General features: G+C 46.9%; 1 protein-coding gene across 1 annotated transcript in view; it reads right to left on the bottom strand.

Annotated features, from left to right (window-relative positions):
* The window catches only part of LOC147623933 (ribonuclease II, chloroplastic/mitochondrial-like), a 36278-nt gene extending 18343 nt beyond the window's left edge, over positions 1 to 17935 (bottom strand). Inside the window, exon 1 of the mRNA XM_086820577.1 lies at positions 17577 to 17935. Within this exon, the coding sequence (XP_086676703.1) occupies positions 17577 to 17848 (272 nt within the window). The 5' untranslated portion in view covers positions 17849 to 17935. The remainder of the gene's footprint in view (positions 1 to 17576) is intronic.
* Between the last annotated feature and the right edge of the window lie 340 nt (positions 17936 to 18275).

The following is an 18275-nucleotide window of genomic DNA, read 5'->3' as shown; positions in this document are numbered from 1 at the left end:
AATGAGAGAGAGAGAGAGAGAGAGAGAGAGCCAAAAGTGTGGTATCCACAAAATGCAAGTCAACCCTTGCATATGTGCCACATCCATATAATATAGAAGTACAAAATATTATATGTTAGAGTGTCCTTTCACACTTGATGTCCAAGGGAAAAAACCACATGGAAAAAAGTGCCCTTGGTTAAGCCCTGTTTACACATAGCACTACCATAAGTGAGCATATGCCTACACCTTAGAGATATGGAAACATTATCTTCTTGGGGTTGAATTTGTAGTCAAGATAGATCATCAAAGCTTGAGATACTTTCTATCTCAAACAAAGCTTTCGGAGAGGCAGATGAGAATGGCAAACTTTCTTTCCATGTTTCATTTTCACATTGTGCATACTCCGGGAAAGAAAAATGTGGTGGCAGATGCATTATCCAGGAGGCCTTATGTGGCTGCAGTTTCAGTGGCCTCTCATGGGGACTTATCTGCTATGCGAGATTTGTATCATTCGGATGCTGATTTTTGCCATATATGGACTGATTTGATGGCTGGTCACTCACATGCCTCTTATGTTATCAACGAGGGTTATCTTATGAAGGATAACTGCCTATGTGGTGAAGGATTTGCGTCCAAAGGTTATGGAGGAATGTCACGCTCCACCTTATGCTGGTCATAGAGGTATCATGCCCACTACACGCATGATTGAGAGAGATTTCTTTTGGCCAAGCATGTGTAAAGACATTGAGGCATATGTACGTGCATGTATTACTTGCCAAAAGGTGAAATTTGACAGACAAAAACCTCTAGGTTTGCTTCAGCCATTGCCTATTCTCTCGCAACCTTGGGAAAGTATTACTATGGATTTTATTATGGACTTACCTAGATCCCAGCATGGGAATGATGCTATTTGGACCATTGTGGACAGGTTTAGCAAGCAAGCTCATTTTTTGTCCGTCAAGAAAACCATTAAAGTTGATCATATGGTAAAGCTTTTTCTTGCTAATATTTTCAAACATCATGGTATGCCTAAATCCATTGTTGAGGATAGAGATCCCAGGACTACGAGCCTCTTCTGGAGGGCTTTATTTGATAACATGGGCACTAAACTTGAGTTTTCATCGGCTTATCATCCCCAAACGAATGGCCAAAGTGAAGCTGCAAATTCAGCCGTTTTGGATTTGTTGAAGTGTTATGTGGCAGATCAAAAGACTGCATGGGAGAAGTATCTTCCACTTGTTGAGTTTGCCTACAACAATACGATCCATGCCTCCACGGGAAAGGCCCCGTTTGAGACTATTTATGGCAGAGTAGTATTGCCACCCATCCTTCATACAAAGGATGAGATTTTTGCAGCTGATGAGTATGTTCGTGACTTGGATGTAGCCTTTGCTCAGGTACGGACAGCCATTGCAAGGTCACAAGATAAGCATAAAATGGCAGCTGACAAGCATAGAAGGGACATGCAAGTCAAAGAAGGTGATTGGGTTTTGCTGAAATTTGAGAAAGCTAGGCTTCGGAAGAGGCCAGGACGAGAAGGATCATATCCTAAGCTTTCTCCTCGCTATTATGGACCCTTCAAGGTGATTCAAAAGATCAATGAAGTGTCATACAAGCTTGCTTTACCTAGTCATTGGAAGATTCACAATGCATTTCATGTGAGTCTTTTCCGGAGATATGTCGGGCCAGATCCTGACCAGCCTGTCAGAGAAGATCCGCCAGAGATTGATGAGCTTGAGGAGATCCTCCAGCTAGAACAGATTGTCTTTCACAAGGAGAGAAAGCTACCTTATCAAATCCCCACGGATCTCCTTGTGATCGTTCTTGGTACGAGACTCGAATCCTGCAAAAAAATGAATAAACAACAAGGGGGTGCAGGCCTGACTCGCCTCCCAACCATGACAGCTGTGGGCAAGCCCACAGTCTTGGCTGTCCCCACCGAGCCACGAGCTGAGGTAACTAGGTTGACGTACCGACCAATCTCCTCCTCGCGACGTCCCATACCGCCACGAAACTACCCTCACGGGCCTCGAGATTACTGCCGGCCTCGGCTGCATAAAGCAGGTACACGTCTGAACTAGATCCAGGCTCCAAGACCATAGAGCTCTCACAAACTCGCGAGACTCTTTATATCACAATAACTAACCTTGGCCACCCTTTTATAGGCTCTTGGCCGGTCATCGGGCGTCCACACTTGGGTGCCCGCTCGTTAGTCTATCCCTAACTCAGCTCGTCAATCAGCCTGCCTAGCTCCAAGCTTCTCCAAGCCTCGAAACTAGTCTTGCGTGTGTATAGCACACGGTAGATACACACTGTGCACATGACATACTCCCCTTCCTCTAAGAGCTCACTCTTGAGCTCACTAAAAAGCCAGGGTAATCTCTCTCTGAAGAATAGTCAATGTCTCCCATGTAGCGTCCTCCTCAACAGGATCCTTCCACTTGATCTTGTATTCCGTGATAAGCGTATTATGCAATCTTCTTTCACGAAATCCAAGAATCTTTTCAAGTTCGTGCGGAACAAATGTCATGTCCTCGACATCTATGATTTCTTGAGGAGTAACTAACTGGTCTGTTCCACCCAGTACTTCCTTAAGTCTACTGACATGAAATACAGGATGAACTTTCACATGAGAAGGCAAATCCAATTCATATGCAACTGAACCAATCCGTCATGTAACATGAAATGGTCCACAGTATCTAGGGGATAATTTCGGAGATCTACCTGTCCGTAAAGTCTCGGAATCTTTCGTAACTCGCAAATACACCATCGTTCCTTCAGAGAACTCTCTGGGTGAACGATGTCTATTAGAATAAAACCTGTCTCGGTCTTGAGCACTTCTAATAGATTCCTTCGCAACTTGCTTATGTATGGTTTTCAACCTAGATCACCTGTTACAGTAGGATTCTCAGGACTTCAGCATGATGCAGCACGTAATTTTTTTGCAAGATATGCAAGAAATGTTACATGAAAGGACTAAAACCTGTACTCGTATATGCTTAGTACTGTTATATGCAAATTCTAACATAGGAAGATAATCCTCCCATGAACTCTGTCTTTTGGATACATATGCTCGAAGCATATCCTCCAAAATCTGATTCACTCTTTCAGTCTGGCCATCAGATTGAGGATGATCAGAGGAACTCAAATTCAAAGTTGTTTCCAACTTCTGAAAAACAAGTTTCCAAAAATCACTCGTAAACTTAGAGTCCCTATCACTGACTATGTCCTTCGGTAACCCGTACAGTCTAAACAATTGCTCGATAAACTGCCGTGCTAATTACATAGCTGTAATAGTCTTCCGGGTCGGTAAAAATCTAGCCATTTTTGTCAAGCGATCTACCACAACCCAAATAGAATCGTGGCCTTGATGTGTTCTTGGCAATCCGGTAATAAAATCCATGGAAATACTTTCCCATTTCTTACCTGGGATTCGCGAAGGATGCAACAACCCAGTCTGTCTAAAGCGTTCAGCTTTATTTGCCTGATAAATCTGACACTTGAGAACATAATCTTCTACATACCCTTTCATCTTTGCCCAATAAAAAGTGTGTTTCACTAACGATAGTGTCCAGCAGAAGGGGCGTCGTAACACTCCTTAAGAATCTTGGACCTAATGTCCGAGATATGTGGTACACAAATTTTGTCATTATGGAATAGTAAACCATTCCGAATCATCCACTGGCCTCCTACAACCTGAATGGTAGACTGCTCAGTCATTGAGTCTTGGTCAATCAATGAGCTCCCATCCTGGATCTTCTGCCAAAATGGACCAAAATAACTATCAGTCCTGCAAAGCCCTCTCAATGACTGAAATAAGTCAATAGAAATCTCGGTGACCGCCCGGAAGCTACCCTCACGGGCCTCAAGATTGCTGCCGGCCTCGGCTGCATAAAGCAAGTGCACGTCTGCACTAGATCAAGGCTCCAAGACCATAGAGCTCTCACAAACTCGCGAGACTCTCTATATCACAATAACTAACCTTGGCCACCCTTTTATAGGCTCTTGGCCGGTCATCAGGCGTCCACACTTGGGTGCCCGCCCGTTAGTCTATCCCTAACTCAGCTCGTCCATCAGCCTGCCTAGCTCCAAGCTTCCCCAAGCCTCGAAACTAGTCTTGCGTGCGTATAGCACACGGTAGATACACACTGTGCACATGACATACTTGCAGGAAAGCTTTCCAGGAGATACCGTGTGAAGTTCAAAAATTATTTGCCCATTGATGCAAAGTGGATAAATGAGGATTATTTTGTTGACTACCCACAGTTGTTGCAGGTATATCTTGAGGCTTCTCAGTTGAGGACAACTCTTTAGAAGCCCGGGGGGATGTCACCAATTAACCGACCATTTGGTCCATCTCCAGATTTGTGTCTCGTTCACTTGAGGCCAAGCCGGTGTCTCATGTGAAGGGGCCAGTATTTTTCTTGCATAACATGGACGGGAGCCAAACTGGTGCCACCCGTGTGTTAACAGGATGGTGTCGTATGGACGGGAGCCAGGCTAGTGCCACCCGTGTATGACCTAGACTCTGTTCTATCCATGGGATTGTCACGCCATGGAAGAGCCAGTATTTGTGCCGTGTCTTGCCTATGAGACTGTCACTCCATAGGGAGACTCGTGCCTGGATCTGTGTCTTATCTAAGGGACTGTCACTCCATAGGAAGACCGGGATTTATGTTTTCTGTCGTGCCATCATTGTGCCTAACAGATGTTTAGTACTTGTTCCATGAACGGGAGATATGTCCATGATACTGTTTGCACATGCATTCATGTTTTGCATGTTTTGAACTGTTTTCGCATGACTTGTATTCTTGTGTTTGCCTGTTTGACGTGCCACTTACTGAGCGGGGATGCCTGCCAGCGAGTCGTGAAGTTGCTCTATCTTCTGACGAGTTTTGTTGCGTGTGAATAGGTGGTAAATGTATTGCACTTGTTTATTTTATAGCATTCTTTTTAACCTTTGTTTTTATAAGGTTGCAAGTTCACATTCATTAAAGAGTGGGCACCCTCCCAAATATTTAATGATGTCCTTGGTAGGGTGGGCACCCATTATGGGCACCCACGTATGGGTCAAGGTGGGGAGGGAAACCCCTCACTTAATCTCATGTGTGGGGGTGGGTGCATGGCCACCTACCTTGAGACTTTGGAACTGGCCGCCTCCATGCAATTGTGGGCCGGCCAACTGTTTATCATGCACCCTCTTCCATCACTTAGGAGTGAACCTCCTCTTGAATATATTCAGCTGCGCACAGTTCCTCTAGACCTGCTCTCAGACAGCTGCACGCTGGTGGACTGCACACAAGCCATCTCTCCGCTTGCCCTCGGGTTGCTGCACGCTGGTGGGCTGCTCTCTCTACTCAGGTGGCTGTGCCTCCCCTCTGCAGGCGGTTGCGCCTCCTTTCCACAGGCGGCCACAGGCGGCTGCGCCTCCCTTCCACAGGCGGCTACAAGTGGCTGCGCCTCCCTTCCACAGGCGGCTACAGGTGGCTGCGCTCCCTTTGCAGGCGGCTACAGGCGGCTGCGCTCCTCCCCTTGATTGCGGCTGCGCTCCTCCCCTTGCAGGTGGCTGCGCTTCCCTTCCACAGGTGGCTACAGGTGGCTGCGCTCCCTTTGCAAGCGGCTGCGCACCCCTTGCAAGCGGCTGCGTTCCTCTACAGGCCGCTGCGCCCTCCTCCACAGGCGGTTGCGTCCTCTTCCACAAGCGGCTGCGCCCCCAGACCTCCACAGGTGGAGGCACCCAGGCCTCCTCTCCATTCAGCAGGCGGCTGCGCTCACATCTCCATGTGGCTGCGTACTCTTCCCTCTTGCCAGTAGGCTGCTGCGCCCTGGTGTCCATCTCTAGCAGCTACACTTAGACGCCTCGGGTATTTGTCTTCCACTAGCGAGCTACAAGTAAGTGGATTGAGATTTAAGTAAAGGACTTTGATGTAAATCTGATAAGGGATACTCTCTACTGCTAACACCCGTTCGGTGCAGGGTAGTCTAAGCTTCTGGAGAACCACGGTCCATGGGTGCCGAGATATGGAGAGCCAGGCGTTAGTACGGGAGCGCCTATTTGTGCGTGGTCCTAGAACACTAGTGGGGCGCTCTCCGCGGATTCCAGTGAAGGCACAGGACCGTAGAGACTAAACTACTCAAGTGGGTTGCTCTCCTTCGAAACGTCTACTTCGAGTCTCTTGTTTGGTAAGTGTATTCATCTCAGTTGTACATGGACATCATTTGGTTCATTGAACCCATGGAGCATTGTATCTTTTAAATACTCCCAATAATATATAATATATTGAGGGGGGGTCGGCCCGTTCCGGCCCCAGTGCTGGTGTCCATTGATCAACATTTCATTTCTTTTCAATTTTCAGTTGTTATTAAGTTGCCCATTCAAATTGTGATATTTAAGTTGTGCTATTACGCGCATGGGTGTCCAACGGAGTCTATTCCCACTTGAGGGGATTGGTTTCAGGCAGCCTGTATGGGCTGCCCCAAACTTGCTCTTACAGCCATGATTAGGCTGTATAGCCTATAGGCTTCCCCTAGCCTGCCCTTAGCGCTATCCTACAGCATTGGTGAGTTCAGCCAGGGTCTTCCTTGCCCTCATGGGAGTGGTTTCACACCATCCCCATGCCCACACTAAGACTTGGGGTAGCCCTATGGGCTGGCCTCTTGTTCAAAAGCAAACCCTAACTAACTACACAGTGATCTGGCATCCAGTACCATACCAGATACACAGAATCACTGACATCATTCCAGAGGGAGACTTACAGCGCGGACTGGCATTGTTTCATGTGCAGGACAGTGCACACCTGACCTTGGACTCCTGTGCTCCTGGACAATGCACACCTGACCTCGAACGACTGAGATGGATCCATGGTTGACTCGTCTCGGACTGGACTTACATGGGACCAGTTTACCATCCCAAGTCCTACACCTTCTGTACAGATATGTCTACGTGGCATCCAAGTGCGGGATGCACACAACTTTGGGCATCGCTTGCCCACCTGTTTCAACCTTTGCTTCATAATCCGAAGATAAACCCAATCCCCTTCCAAAAACTTCATATCCCTTCGATCTTTATTGGCCTATCGAGTGTAGGCCTCTTGCGTTTTAGCCAACCTGTCTTGTAACTGACTCTAAAATCTCCCGGTAAGACTCCGTCACTCTGTTCGCTTTAGGTACTGAAGACGAGGTCCTGGTCAACAACGACTGGAAAGGTCTTCCAATGCTGCCTCATATGGAGTCCTGCCAATAGCTGAAGAAAAAGAATCATTCAAAACAGCTTGAACTAAAGGCAAATAAGATTCGCGCTTACCTTGCTGATCATGGACATAACACGTCAGCACATCAAAGGCCAACTGGTTGTATATCTCTGTCTGGCCGTCTGTCTGTGGGTGGAATGCACTGGAAAAATTCAATTTAGTACCAAAGTTATCAAACAATGCCCTCCAAAAATGACTGGTAAACTTGGCATCTCGGTCTGACGCTATGGTCCTAGGAATCCCGCCAATCGGGTATCAATGCCGAATGAACAACTAGGCAACATCCTCGACGGTCACATTGGCCCTGCAAGGAATAAGCATAACAAATTTGCTAAATCTATCAACAATAGTTAAGCACTGTGTATTACGTTTACTCGGACTGGGAGGCAGATTCGTGACAAAGTCCATCGAAATATCTTTGAAAGGACCCTTAGGAATTGGCAAGGGCTGTAACAACCCTATCTTCTTTCCACGAGGAGCTTTCACCTATTGATAAATATCACAGCGTCGTACATATGTAAACACATCTCGCCTCATCTTTGGCCACCAATAGTATTGTCATTCCAATTTCTCCAGAGTCGAATTCATGCCTCTATGACCACCTGTAATGGCGTCATGGACATCATGGAGAAGAGTTGCCCTGAACGACTTCATGACACACAGTCGGCCTTTGTAGAAAAGCCAACCATCGCGTATCAGAAAGTGACATGGTCCTATGGCATCCAATGCCTATTCCCACTGTGTACCGAATTCCTCGGAATCCGCGTACGCGTGCTTCATGTCATTGAGTCCTGTACCAACAAGATCAAGTCTAGTGGTTTGAATCGTAGTCACTTGTCCCTTCCTGCTCAAAGCATTGGCCACTGGATTGGCCTTTCCTGGAAGGTACTCAATCATACCACCGAATTGCTAGAATATCTCACTCCAGCGGTGTTGTCAATCACTCCACTATGCACTTGGCATTGTCTAAATCTAGCGTAATGCCTGATGATCAGTGCGAACCTCAAAGTCACGGCCATACAGAAAATGTTTCCAATGTTTCAAGGCTTGTATAACTGCTAGGAGTTCACGATCATAGACTGAGTAGTTTCTCTCTGCGGGCAATTAACTTACGAGACATGTAAGCTACTGGATGACCATTCTGTTGCAATACACCTCCAATTGCGATGTTACTCGCATCGGTGATCACCTGAAATGGTTTGTCCCACGAGGCAAGTGCTAAACAAGGCACTTCTCATAAAGCCACCTTGAAGTTCTTGAATGCCTCTAACGTTCGTGGAGTCATTCGAATCTTTTGCCTTCTTGTCTTCACTCCCTTTAGCAGATCGGTGAGATCCAAGGTGGTTCCAAACGTTATGTACTGTACGGATCCGTACGTACTGTACGTTGTTTGGTACGGAAAAAAATTTTAAGGTACGTAAAAATACGTACCATTGGTAAAAATACATAAAATCTCAGAAATTTCAGCCACCTACATAAAATTTCAGTCCATGTCCACATTGACATATAAAACTTTCGAAATAGAGACACAACAAGGTCAAAAACCTACTAATTCAAAAGTGAGAAATTAGAATCACAAGTCAATGCATGATTGCTCTGACAAATTCAATGCACAATGCCATACGATTTCAATCAGGATTCAGCAATCATGCAATGCATAATATTTAGTGGGCAGCTCAGTTGAGAGAGAGAGAGAGAGAGAGAGAGAGAGAGAGAGAGAGAGAGAGACTTGAAGGAGAGAGAGGCTAAGAGCTCTATGCACGGTCCACAGAGGGTGGGCTAAGGCTCTGAGAGAGAGAGAGAGAGAGAGAGAGAGAGAGAGAGAGAGTTATGTTGCTGCCTTGGGGGCCTAAGCAAGCGTGGGTGGGGAAAAGGGGGCGAGACCAGGCGAACACAGAAGATGAGCAAGGGTGGCGAGGCGCCGGGAAAGAGGCGAAGCGAAAGGAAGGCGGCGACGACAGTAGCGAAGAGAGAGAGAGAGAGAGAGAGAGAGAGAGACTGTAGAGGCCCTTACCGGAAGGTGTGCGCCGTACAGAGTCCAGACGCTATCGCAGGCGAAACCCAAAAAACAAAAAACGTTTATCGCAAGCAAGCAAAGCAAAGCAAAGCAAAGCAACCAAAAAAAAATCCCGCGTACGGATCCCCGTACGGTACGGATGTACGGTACGGATTGGATCCGTACGTACGTTTTGATCCAACCTTGGTGAGATCTGCCGAGAGGTCAGAAAACTTGTCGATGTGGGTGGAGATGCCTGGCATATACCCACAAATGATCTGATGTCATAGGTTGTCTGAGGTACTTCCCAATTAACTGGCATATACCCACAAATGATCTGATGTCATAGGTTGTCTGAGGTACTTCCCAAATGATCTGATGTCATAGGTTGTCTGAGGTACTTCCCAATTAACAATCTCGGCCACTTTACCTGGATCCAGTCGAATGCCTTCAGCAATTATTATTGTAACACGCGGAAGCTCTGAGTAGTCTTCTTTCAGCCCTAAACACTCTTGGAAACCTTCTGATGCAAAACGCACCATCTGATGCAAAAACGCAAGTAGAGAGAGAGTAGAGAGAGAGAGTGAGAAGTGCTGGAAATTCAGTATATACTATGGTACAAAAAGGTACATATCTTTGCAGACCTTGGCTGCCTCCTTAAAAAGGTGATAACACACCAAAACTGCCCTAGACTAGGACTCCTAATGACTCATACCCCTAGTGGGTTGAATGGTTAAGACCTTGAGCAAGGGGGCTATTTATAGTCCCTTGGAGTACATGGGAAACTGGCCGACTGCTGGTCGGCCAGTTCATAATTCATTAAATTCCATTTAATGCAGCCGACTGGATCTCTTCCATATTCCTTGATGCGCCTGCTGTGCTGCCCACTTTGCTGACATCAGCCGACAGCTACTCTGGCAACCAGCATCCTTTTTCTTGCAGCCGACAGCCCCTCTGATCCAAGCTTTGCTCCAAGTCCTGCTCCATGTCCATCTTCTACTGGTTCATGGTCTTTATCCGTTTGCCTCTTCTGGATCTAGCCCTAGAAATGTCCATGGCATCTGTGATGCACATGACATCCCCCTCTGCTAAACTTGATGACGGGAATCCAACCACTGTAATATGCGGAAGCTTCGGAGAAGGATCGGTACTTCAAAACTCAGAAATCAGCACTCTTTTCGCGACGGAATTAACGCACAAAACTGAAAGACGATGTGCAGAAAATAGAGAGAGAAGGGGGGATGGAGAGGACACAGTATTGGGTCCCAATTACTCTCTGTAGGGCCCCCACCACGGATGGTGTATTTGCTTTATTAGAATGATGTAAATCTGAAAACAAATACAAAGTACTTGACCTTTTCTTGGCTGGAAAACCTGCCCTTGACCTTCAATCCTTCACCCCTTTGCTTTAGCAAGTTCTTGGCTATCCTGGCCCTTGTTTGCTTGGAGCACTTGGTGAATTATGAGATGATTTCCATGATTAATGGCTGGAGTATTTATACTCCTCCTTCCATCCAGTCGGCCCCATAAAATGTTTTCACACTAATAATAACTGCTGTCCAGCCTGCGCATGCTTTCACACTAATAATAACTACTGTCCAGCCTGCGCTTATGCTTGTGTGGGACAGTACCAGGCTGCGCATGGGTGTGGGACTGCCCCTACACCTAGCCGACCTGCTGGTTAGGGTTTCTGACCCTGTCTCGGCTGCCTGTCCAGCAGCAGTAAAGTTGGCCGACAGCCCTTCCAGCCCATGCCATGGCTGGTGGGCACAACTTGGGCCCTCCTGGCCCCTTGGGGGTGGTTCTACACCTCCCCCATGCCCACACTACAAGTGCAAGTGCAAATCTTCGCACTAGGGTAGCCCTATGGGCTGGCCCCATCTCTACATGCAAACCTACATGCCTACAGATGTCTGGCATCCAGTTGCAAACCAGATACACAGAACATCTGACATCATTCCAGAGGGAGACTCACAGCGCGGACTGGCACTGCTTCATGTGCAGGACAGTGCACACCTGACCTTGGACTCATGTGCAGGACAATGCACACCTGACCTCGGACGACTGAGATGGATCCCTAGCTGACTCGTCTCGGACTGGGCTCACATGGGACCAGTTCACCATCCCAGGTCCTGCACCTTCTGTACAGAAATGTCTACGTGGCATCCAAGTGCGGGATGCACGTGACATCCCCTTCTGCTTAACTTGACGGAAGCTGCATAGCCTCCAAATAATCCGTCAATAATGCCGGATAGTCGTTGAAAAATTCTTTGTCGAGCCATACCGCTTCATGAGTTCCTCGGTCCTGAAACTTCGTGAGAAACTGTCGTAGTCTTCGGCCTGAGCCATGCTTGAAACGGTGCAGAAGGATCTGTTCTGGAACCATTACTTCTGCTTCATCTATAATGTCTGGTTCCGCTTCGTCTTTGACCTCTGAAGGGGGTGGACCTGCATATGGCTTTAACCAACTGACATGAAATACATCGTGCATAGTCCAACTCGGAGGTATCTTTAACTGCATAGACACCTCATTAATCTTTTTCCGGATGGGAAATGGTCTGAAGCTCCTGAAAGACAACTTTGGGCATCGCTTGCCCACCTGCTTCAATCTTTGCTTCATAATCCGAAGATACACCCAATCTCCTTCCGAAAACTTCATGTCCCTTCGGTCTTTATTGGCCTGTCGAGTGTAGGCCTCTTGCGCTTTAGCCAATCTATCTTTAACGGACTCTAGGATCTCCTGGTAAGACTCCGTTACTCTGTTCGCCTCCGGTACTGAAGACGAAGTCCTGGTTAACGACTGGAAAGGCCTTCCAAACGCTGCCTCATATGGAGTCCTGCCAATAGCTGAAGAAAAAGAGTCATTCAAAACAGCTTGAACTAAAGGCAAAAACGATTCCCACTTACCTTGCTGATCGTGGACATAACACTTCAGCACATCAAAGGCCAATTGGTTGTATATCTCTGTCTGGCCATCTGTCTGTGGGTGGAATGCACTAGAAAAATTCAACTTAGTACCAAAATTATCAAACAATGCACTCCAAAAATGACTGGTAAACTTGGCATCTCGGTCTGACACTATGGTCCTAGGAATCCCACCAATCGGGTACCAATGCCGAATGAATAGCTGGGCAACATCCTCGGCGGTCACATTGGCCCTGCAAGGAATAAGCATAACAAATTTGCTGAACCTGTCAACAATAGTTAAACACAGTGTATTACGCTTACTCGGACTGGGAGGCAGATTTGTGACAAAGTCCATCGAAATGTCCTGGAAAGGACCCTCAGGAATTGGCAAAGGCTGTAACAACCCTATCTTCTTTCCACGAGGAGCTTTCACCTTTTGACAAATGTCACAGCGTTGTACAAATGTAAACACATCGCGCCTCATCTTTGGCCAATAGTATTGCCGTTCTAATTTCTCCAGAGTCGAATTCATGCCCCTATGACCACCTGTAATGGCGTCATGGGCATCATGGAGAAAAGCTGCCCGGAATGATTTCATGACACACAGTCGGCCTTTGTAGAAAAGCCAACCATCGCGTATCAGAAAATGGCATGGTCCTGTGGCATCCAATGCCTATTCCCACTGTGTACCGAATTCCTCAGAATCCGCGTACGTGTGCTTCATGTCTTTTAGTCCTGTACCAACAAGGTCAAGTCTAGTGGTCTGAATCGCAGATACTTGTCCCTTCCTTCTCAAAGCATCGGCCACTGGATTGGCCTTTCCTGGAAGGTATTCAATCATGCCACCGAACTGCTGGAATATCTGACTCCAGCGGTGTTGTCGATCACTCCATTGTGCACTTGGCATCGTCTGAATCCAACGCAATGCCTGCTGGTCAGTGCGAACCTCGAAGTCACGGCCATACAGGAAATGTTTCCAATGTTTCAAGGCCTGAATAACTGCTAGGAGTTCACGATCATAGACTGAGTAGTTCTTTTCAGCGGGCAGTAACTTACGAGACATGTAAGCTACTGGATAACCATTCTGTTGCAATACACCTCCAATTGCGATGTTACTCGCATCGGTGATCACTTGAAATGGTTCGTCCCACGAGGCAAGGGCTAAACAAGGCGCTTCTGACAAAGCCACCTTGAGGTTCTGGAATGCCTCCAACGCTCGTGGAGTCATTCGAATCTTTTGCCTCCTTGTTTTCACTCCCTTTAGCAGATCGGTGAGGTCTGCCGAGAGATCAGAAAACTTGTCGATATGGGTGGAATATGCCTGGCATATACCCACAAATGATCTAATGTCATAAGCAGTCTGAGGTACTTCCCAGTTAACAATCTCGGCCACTTTAGCCGGATCAAGTCGAATGCCTTCAGCACTAATTATATATCCCAAGTAATGTACCTGGAACAGATAAAATTCTGACTTCTTTTCATTGACATAGAGCTCGTTGCTTTCCAGCAACTTAAGGACTTTCTCCACATCAATGTCATGCTGCTCAACTGTAGCTGAAAATATGAGTATGTCGTCCAGAAATATGAACACACACACTCCAATCAACTCCCGAAAAATACGCATCATCATGCGGTTAAATGTAGCTGGGGCGTTCGTCAATCCAAATGGCATAACCACAAATTCATAGTGAGCCCGTTCTGTACGGAAAGCTGTCTTGGGGATGTCCCCCTCAACAATCCGAACCTGGTGGTACCCACTCTTTAAATCCAGTTTGGAGAACACCTTAGCTCCATTCAGCCTCAGAATATAGTCAATTTGAGGCATCGGGAATCTGCTCTTGATAGTCAGCTTGTTGAGTGCACGATAATCGACACACAACCGAGAAGACCCATCTTTCCTCTTGACAAATAAGATCGGTGCTGCAAATGGCGACACGCTGGGGCGGATGAAGCCAACTTGCAACAATTCTTGGAGTTGGCGGTCCAACTCCGATTCCATTGCCTTAGAAAGGCGATACGGAAACTTACTCGGGGGTTCCGAGCCTGGGAGGAGGTCAATCTTGTGATCCTCCGGTCTGGACGGGGGAAGCTGGGGAGAGAGACTGTCCCGAAGAAAAATCTTCTGGAACTTTTCATGGAGAACCGAGTACTTCTCGGAAGCACTGGCCACCGTCTGGGCTGTCTGGATGTAAATCATCGCACACTGTGCGCCTGTCCTGACTGCTCGCTTAGCCTGCAAGTGGCTTATGAGCGGAAAGTTTGGAATACCTGGCTCGCACTTAATGGTCACCGGGGTGTTTGACACATTCCGATCGATTTGGAACGTGTGCTTGTCCCACTTGACATCAGGAAGAAACTTGTGAAACCACTGGATACCCAAAATTATGTCTGCTCCTACAAGAGGGGCAACCATAAAGTCACGCACAAACTCTATGCCCTGGATCACTAACTTAGCACCTAGAGCTTCATACTTGACGCTCGTTGTCATACCTGTGCTAAAACCCTCAACCTGTTTGTCCACCGGAGTCAGCTCGAAACGGGCACGCCTAGCGGCCTCTTCCGTGACCACATCCTCCGTGCTGCCGCTGTCAAACAAGACGACGACTCTCTGGCCACCTATGTAGCCAAAGGACTTGAGCAATTCGTTGCGCTCATACTCCTGGTCATGGGCGCCCTTCTGCTTGTCATGACCCTGTGTTTTTCTTTGGACAAGATGCAGATGTGCACGGGAACATGGAGGACAGTGTGAATGGCATCAGGTGGGAGTGAAGATGGAAGCCCATGTGTGGATAACCCCATGTGTGAAAGGGGGCAAAAAGATTTTACCTTAAAAGGTTTAAAAACCTTTGTAATCCTTTATAAAGCCTTTCATTAAAGAAACGTGGCCCTTATGCTATTTTTGGGGCCACGTGTGAGCTTTTTGGTAAAAGAGGGGCTGTTGGGCAGAAAAAGCAGGAGGCGCCTATCTCTCTGGAAGAAAGTGTGTGCTTTTTCGCTGAGGAGGGCTGGTCGCCTGAAGCTGCATGTTGGCTGCGCATGGAAGGGCCTGTGCAGGTACAGTCCACGTGGCAGCGTACGGCTGCTGTGCAGGTACAGTCCACGTGGCAGATTTGGTTGTGCAGGTACAGGCGTGTACAAGTTGCTGGTACAGGCAGCGCAGGCAAGTACGACAGCAGGTATCATACTGTATGACTGCTCGTACAGTAGACTGCACGTGGGCTGGACAGAGGGACAGAGTTGAGCAGCAGGCAGGCGGTCTGTTTACAGGTGGCATACGGGGGCTGAACAGCACGTGGAGGTTCTCCCTCTCTCGCTACAAGTCGGGCCAGCAGACGGGGGTGCTTCTTCTTTGACGGCTGGTCACCAAGGAGCGCAGCTGGGCAGATTGCAGGGCAGTGCACAGCTCAGCAAGCTCACCCACTCTTTATCTCCCTTTTTGGAAAGCTGGCAGACTGCAGTGCTTTCTCTTTCTCTCTCTCTCTCTCTCTCTCTCTCCCTCTGCTGAAGAGTAGACAAGGGTTGGTTTCTCTTGACACAAAGGTGGACAGAGACTGGATTTCCATGAACATAGACATCATGTTGATGGCGTTCATCTGATGGAACTTTCAGTTTCTCTTTGCTTTGGATTCGGGACTGTTTTGGGACTGTTTATGGGCTGTTTTTGCTTGGATGCAAATTCAGCTATGTGCTTGGGTTTCTGGCTACAAGTACAGATCTTTTGGTTATGTTTCTTGGCATCGGAGTGATGCAAGCTCGCATGGCTGCGTGCTCATGGAGCAGATTGTTTTCTTCCTGCTGGAAAGGAACAGTGGGACCTACAGTTATGGGCATCTCTATGTTGCCAGATGTGTCATGAGGGAACAGGTAACTAGATGTATGGGAAACAGGACATAAGTTTCAAAGGGAAACAGGCCTAAGGGTTTCATGTGGAAACAGGTCGTAGGTTTCTCGACGAGGAAACGTGTTTTTGGGTTTCTCCAGGAGATAGGTCACATGCAGGCACAAGGTACAGGAATGGACACATGTTTGGTACAGCCTTGCTACTGATAGGATAGGGGACAGGGAATCCATGACAGAGATGGATAGTACCCTTGGAAGGTAGAGAGGGTTTGTACAGGTGTGCCAACTGTATGGTATGCTGTGCTGTGATGCGAGTTCTCTTTTGAGAGACAGTTTGGGGGTCTGTGTTGAGATGCAGAAGCACTGGATGTGTCAGGGTGTGATGCTGTTCATAGTGTGAGAGGCTATGGATGGTTGTGGCAGCCTTGATCATGGGAGAAAGCTTCTGTATGCAAACTCAATGTGAGAAGAGTCTAACATTTAAAGTATGTACGAATACAACCAAGGTTACTCGCAACAAATGCTGACTCCCTCAGCTCAAGTATGTCCAACTCACATAGGACAAACACCAATGCACGAGAGCAGTCTTGTAGCACAACTCGACACGTAGGAAAACAAACTATGTTGCCCTACGACGTGTGCTCAAAGGCACCATAATCCAATCAAGATCCCCTGCGTCTAATTTGAACTAAGACCTTGCTAGAATTGGATCAAACTCAGTCAATAGACCTAGATGCTTCTTCACATCTTTCAACCAAAAGCTCCTCCGGTCTGACCAAGAAGATGGATTGTTGAGTGTGGAGAACTTCTAAGCAAACCTTCTTTTTTATACTAAAAGGTGTAAAGATTAACTTGCTTTCAAGTTTCTTTCCCAAAAAACTAAAGTGCTTTTCAGTTTTATTGAAAAAACTCTCATGTACTTTTATTGACTTAAGCTTACCTCCCTTTTAGCAAAAAAAAAAAACCATCGCCTAAGTGTGACCGTTAAATTAAGTCACATTTATCCTTGGCCATTTGAGTGGATAGTTAAATCCTGTCCATCAGGCTCTTGAATTTATCCTTTTCCATTTGATTAAGTCAATAATCAAATCCCATCTGCCAGGCTATCTGACTAATCAGGAGATCAGCTTACTAATGTAGGCCCTTACTAGCTTCTTTTATGAGCATTGCATTCCAAAAAATGCATGGCCTGGTCACTTGTGCCCTAGAAGAGTATAGCTGCAAATCCACTGTGACTCAAACTATGCATGTCAAGGTGCTGTAATGATGGAAGGCTAGTTGGATGGCAACCCCCGGTCAGTTCCATGCCTGCAGACTTTGTGTGCACGCATGCGCGGCTGTGTGTGTGTGTGTGCACACACAACATACTTGAACATGTAACAAATGAATATTTAATAATGATGCATACAAAATGAAACCAGAATTACCAGAAACCATATAAAAGCAAGATTATAAAGGCATCATTAGATACAAAATGAAACTAGTAGGATCAAAAGGCATGGCTCAACTAGAATAAAAAGGAAATGTTTATGCTAACCTGTTTAGGGAGACTCCATAAAAGCATGGCTCAAAGAGAATAAGAAGGCAATGTTTATGCTTACCTGTTTATGGAGACTCCATGCTCTGCAACCACAAAGCTTGCTGTGAGGCATTGCTTCACGAGGCGGCAGGGGGCTGAGAACTGTAAGAGCTTCTGTTGGGAAGCCAATGTGAAGGGGAGGTGCGTTTTGATGGGCGGGCCGTGTAGTGGGCGGCGTCGCCAGGAACCGCCCACAGCACCATATGTGTAGGGGGTGAGGAGGCGGGCATGTTGGGTGGGCATGCTGGTGGAGAAGAATCGGAACTTTGGAATGATGGATACTGAGGCCACCATGTTGGCGGGGGCTTGCTAGGCCTTCTCTCCCCTTTTGAGAAGAAGGTAGTATAGGCGCCCTGCCCTCCCCTGCCACATCCAAGTGTGAAAAGAACCTTGGCACCCTGGACAAAATAATAAGAAAATTGTGTGAAGGAAAAAAAATTAAAATTTAAGCCTTGCAGTAGAGCTCTAGACTATCATTCATGGGACACGAGTTCAACTCTTGACTCACCCTCGAGTAAAATCATTCATGGGACACGAGTTCAACTCTTGACTCACCCTCGGGTAAAATCATTCATGGAACACGAGTTCAACTCTTGACTCATCCTTGAGTAAGGTAAAAATAAAATTAACAAAACAAGCTGCCTTAGTAAATTGTGTGAAGAAAAGTGAGCATATTCACTTTATCTTCTTTTTTTTCAAGAGATGGGTACAGAATTCAAGC

This window comes from Cibotium barometz, chromosome 26, assembly GCF_041138505.1.
Source record: "Cibotium barometz isolate CiBa-2024 chromosome 26, ASM4113850v1, whole genome shotgun sequence".
In the NCBI taxonomy this organism is placed as follows: Eukaryota; Viridiplantae; Streptophyta; class Polypodiopsida; order Cyatheales; family Cibotiaceae; genus Cibotium; species Cibotium barometz.
The sequence above is the reverse complement of the archived record's forward strand: the minus strand, read 5'-3'. Positions and strand labels throughout refer to the sequence as shown.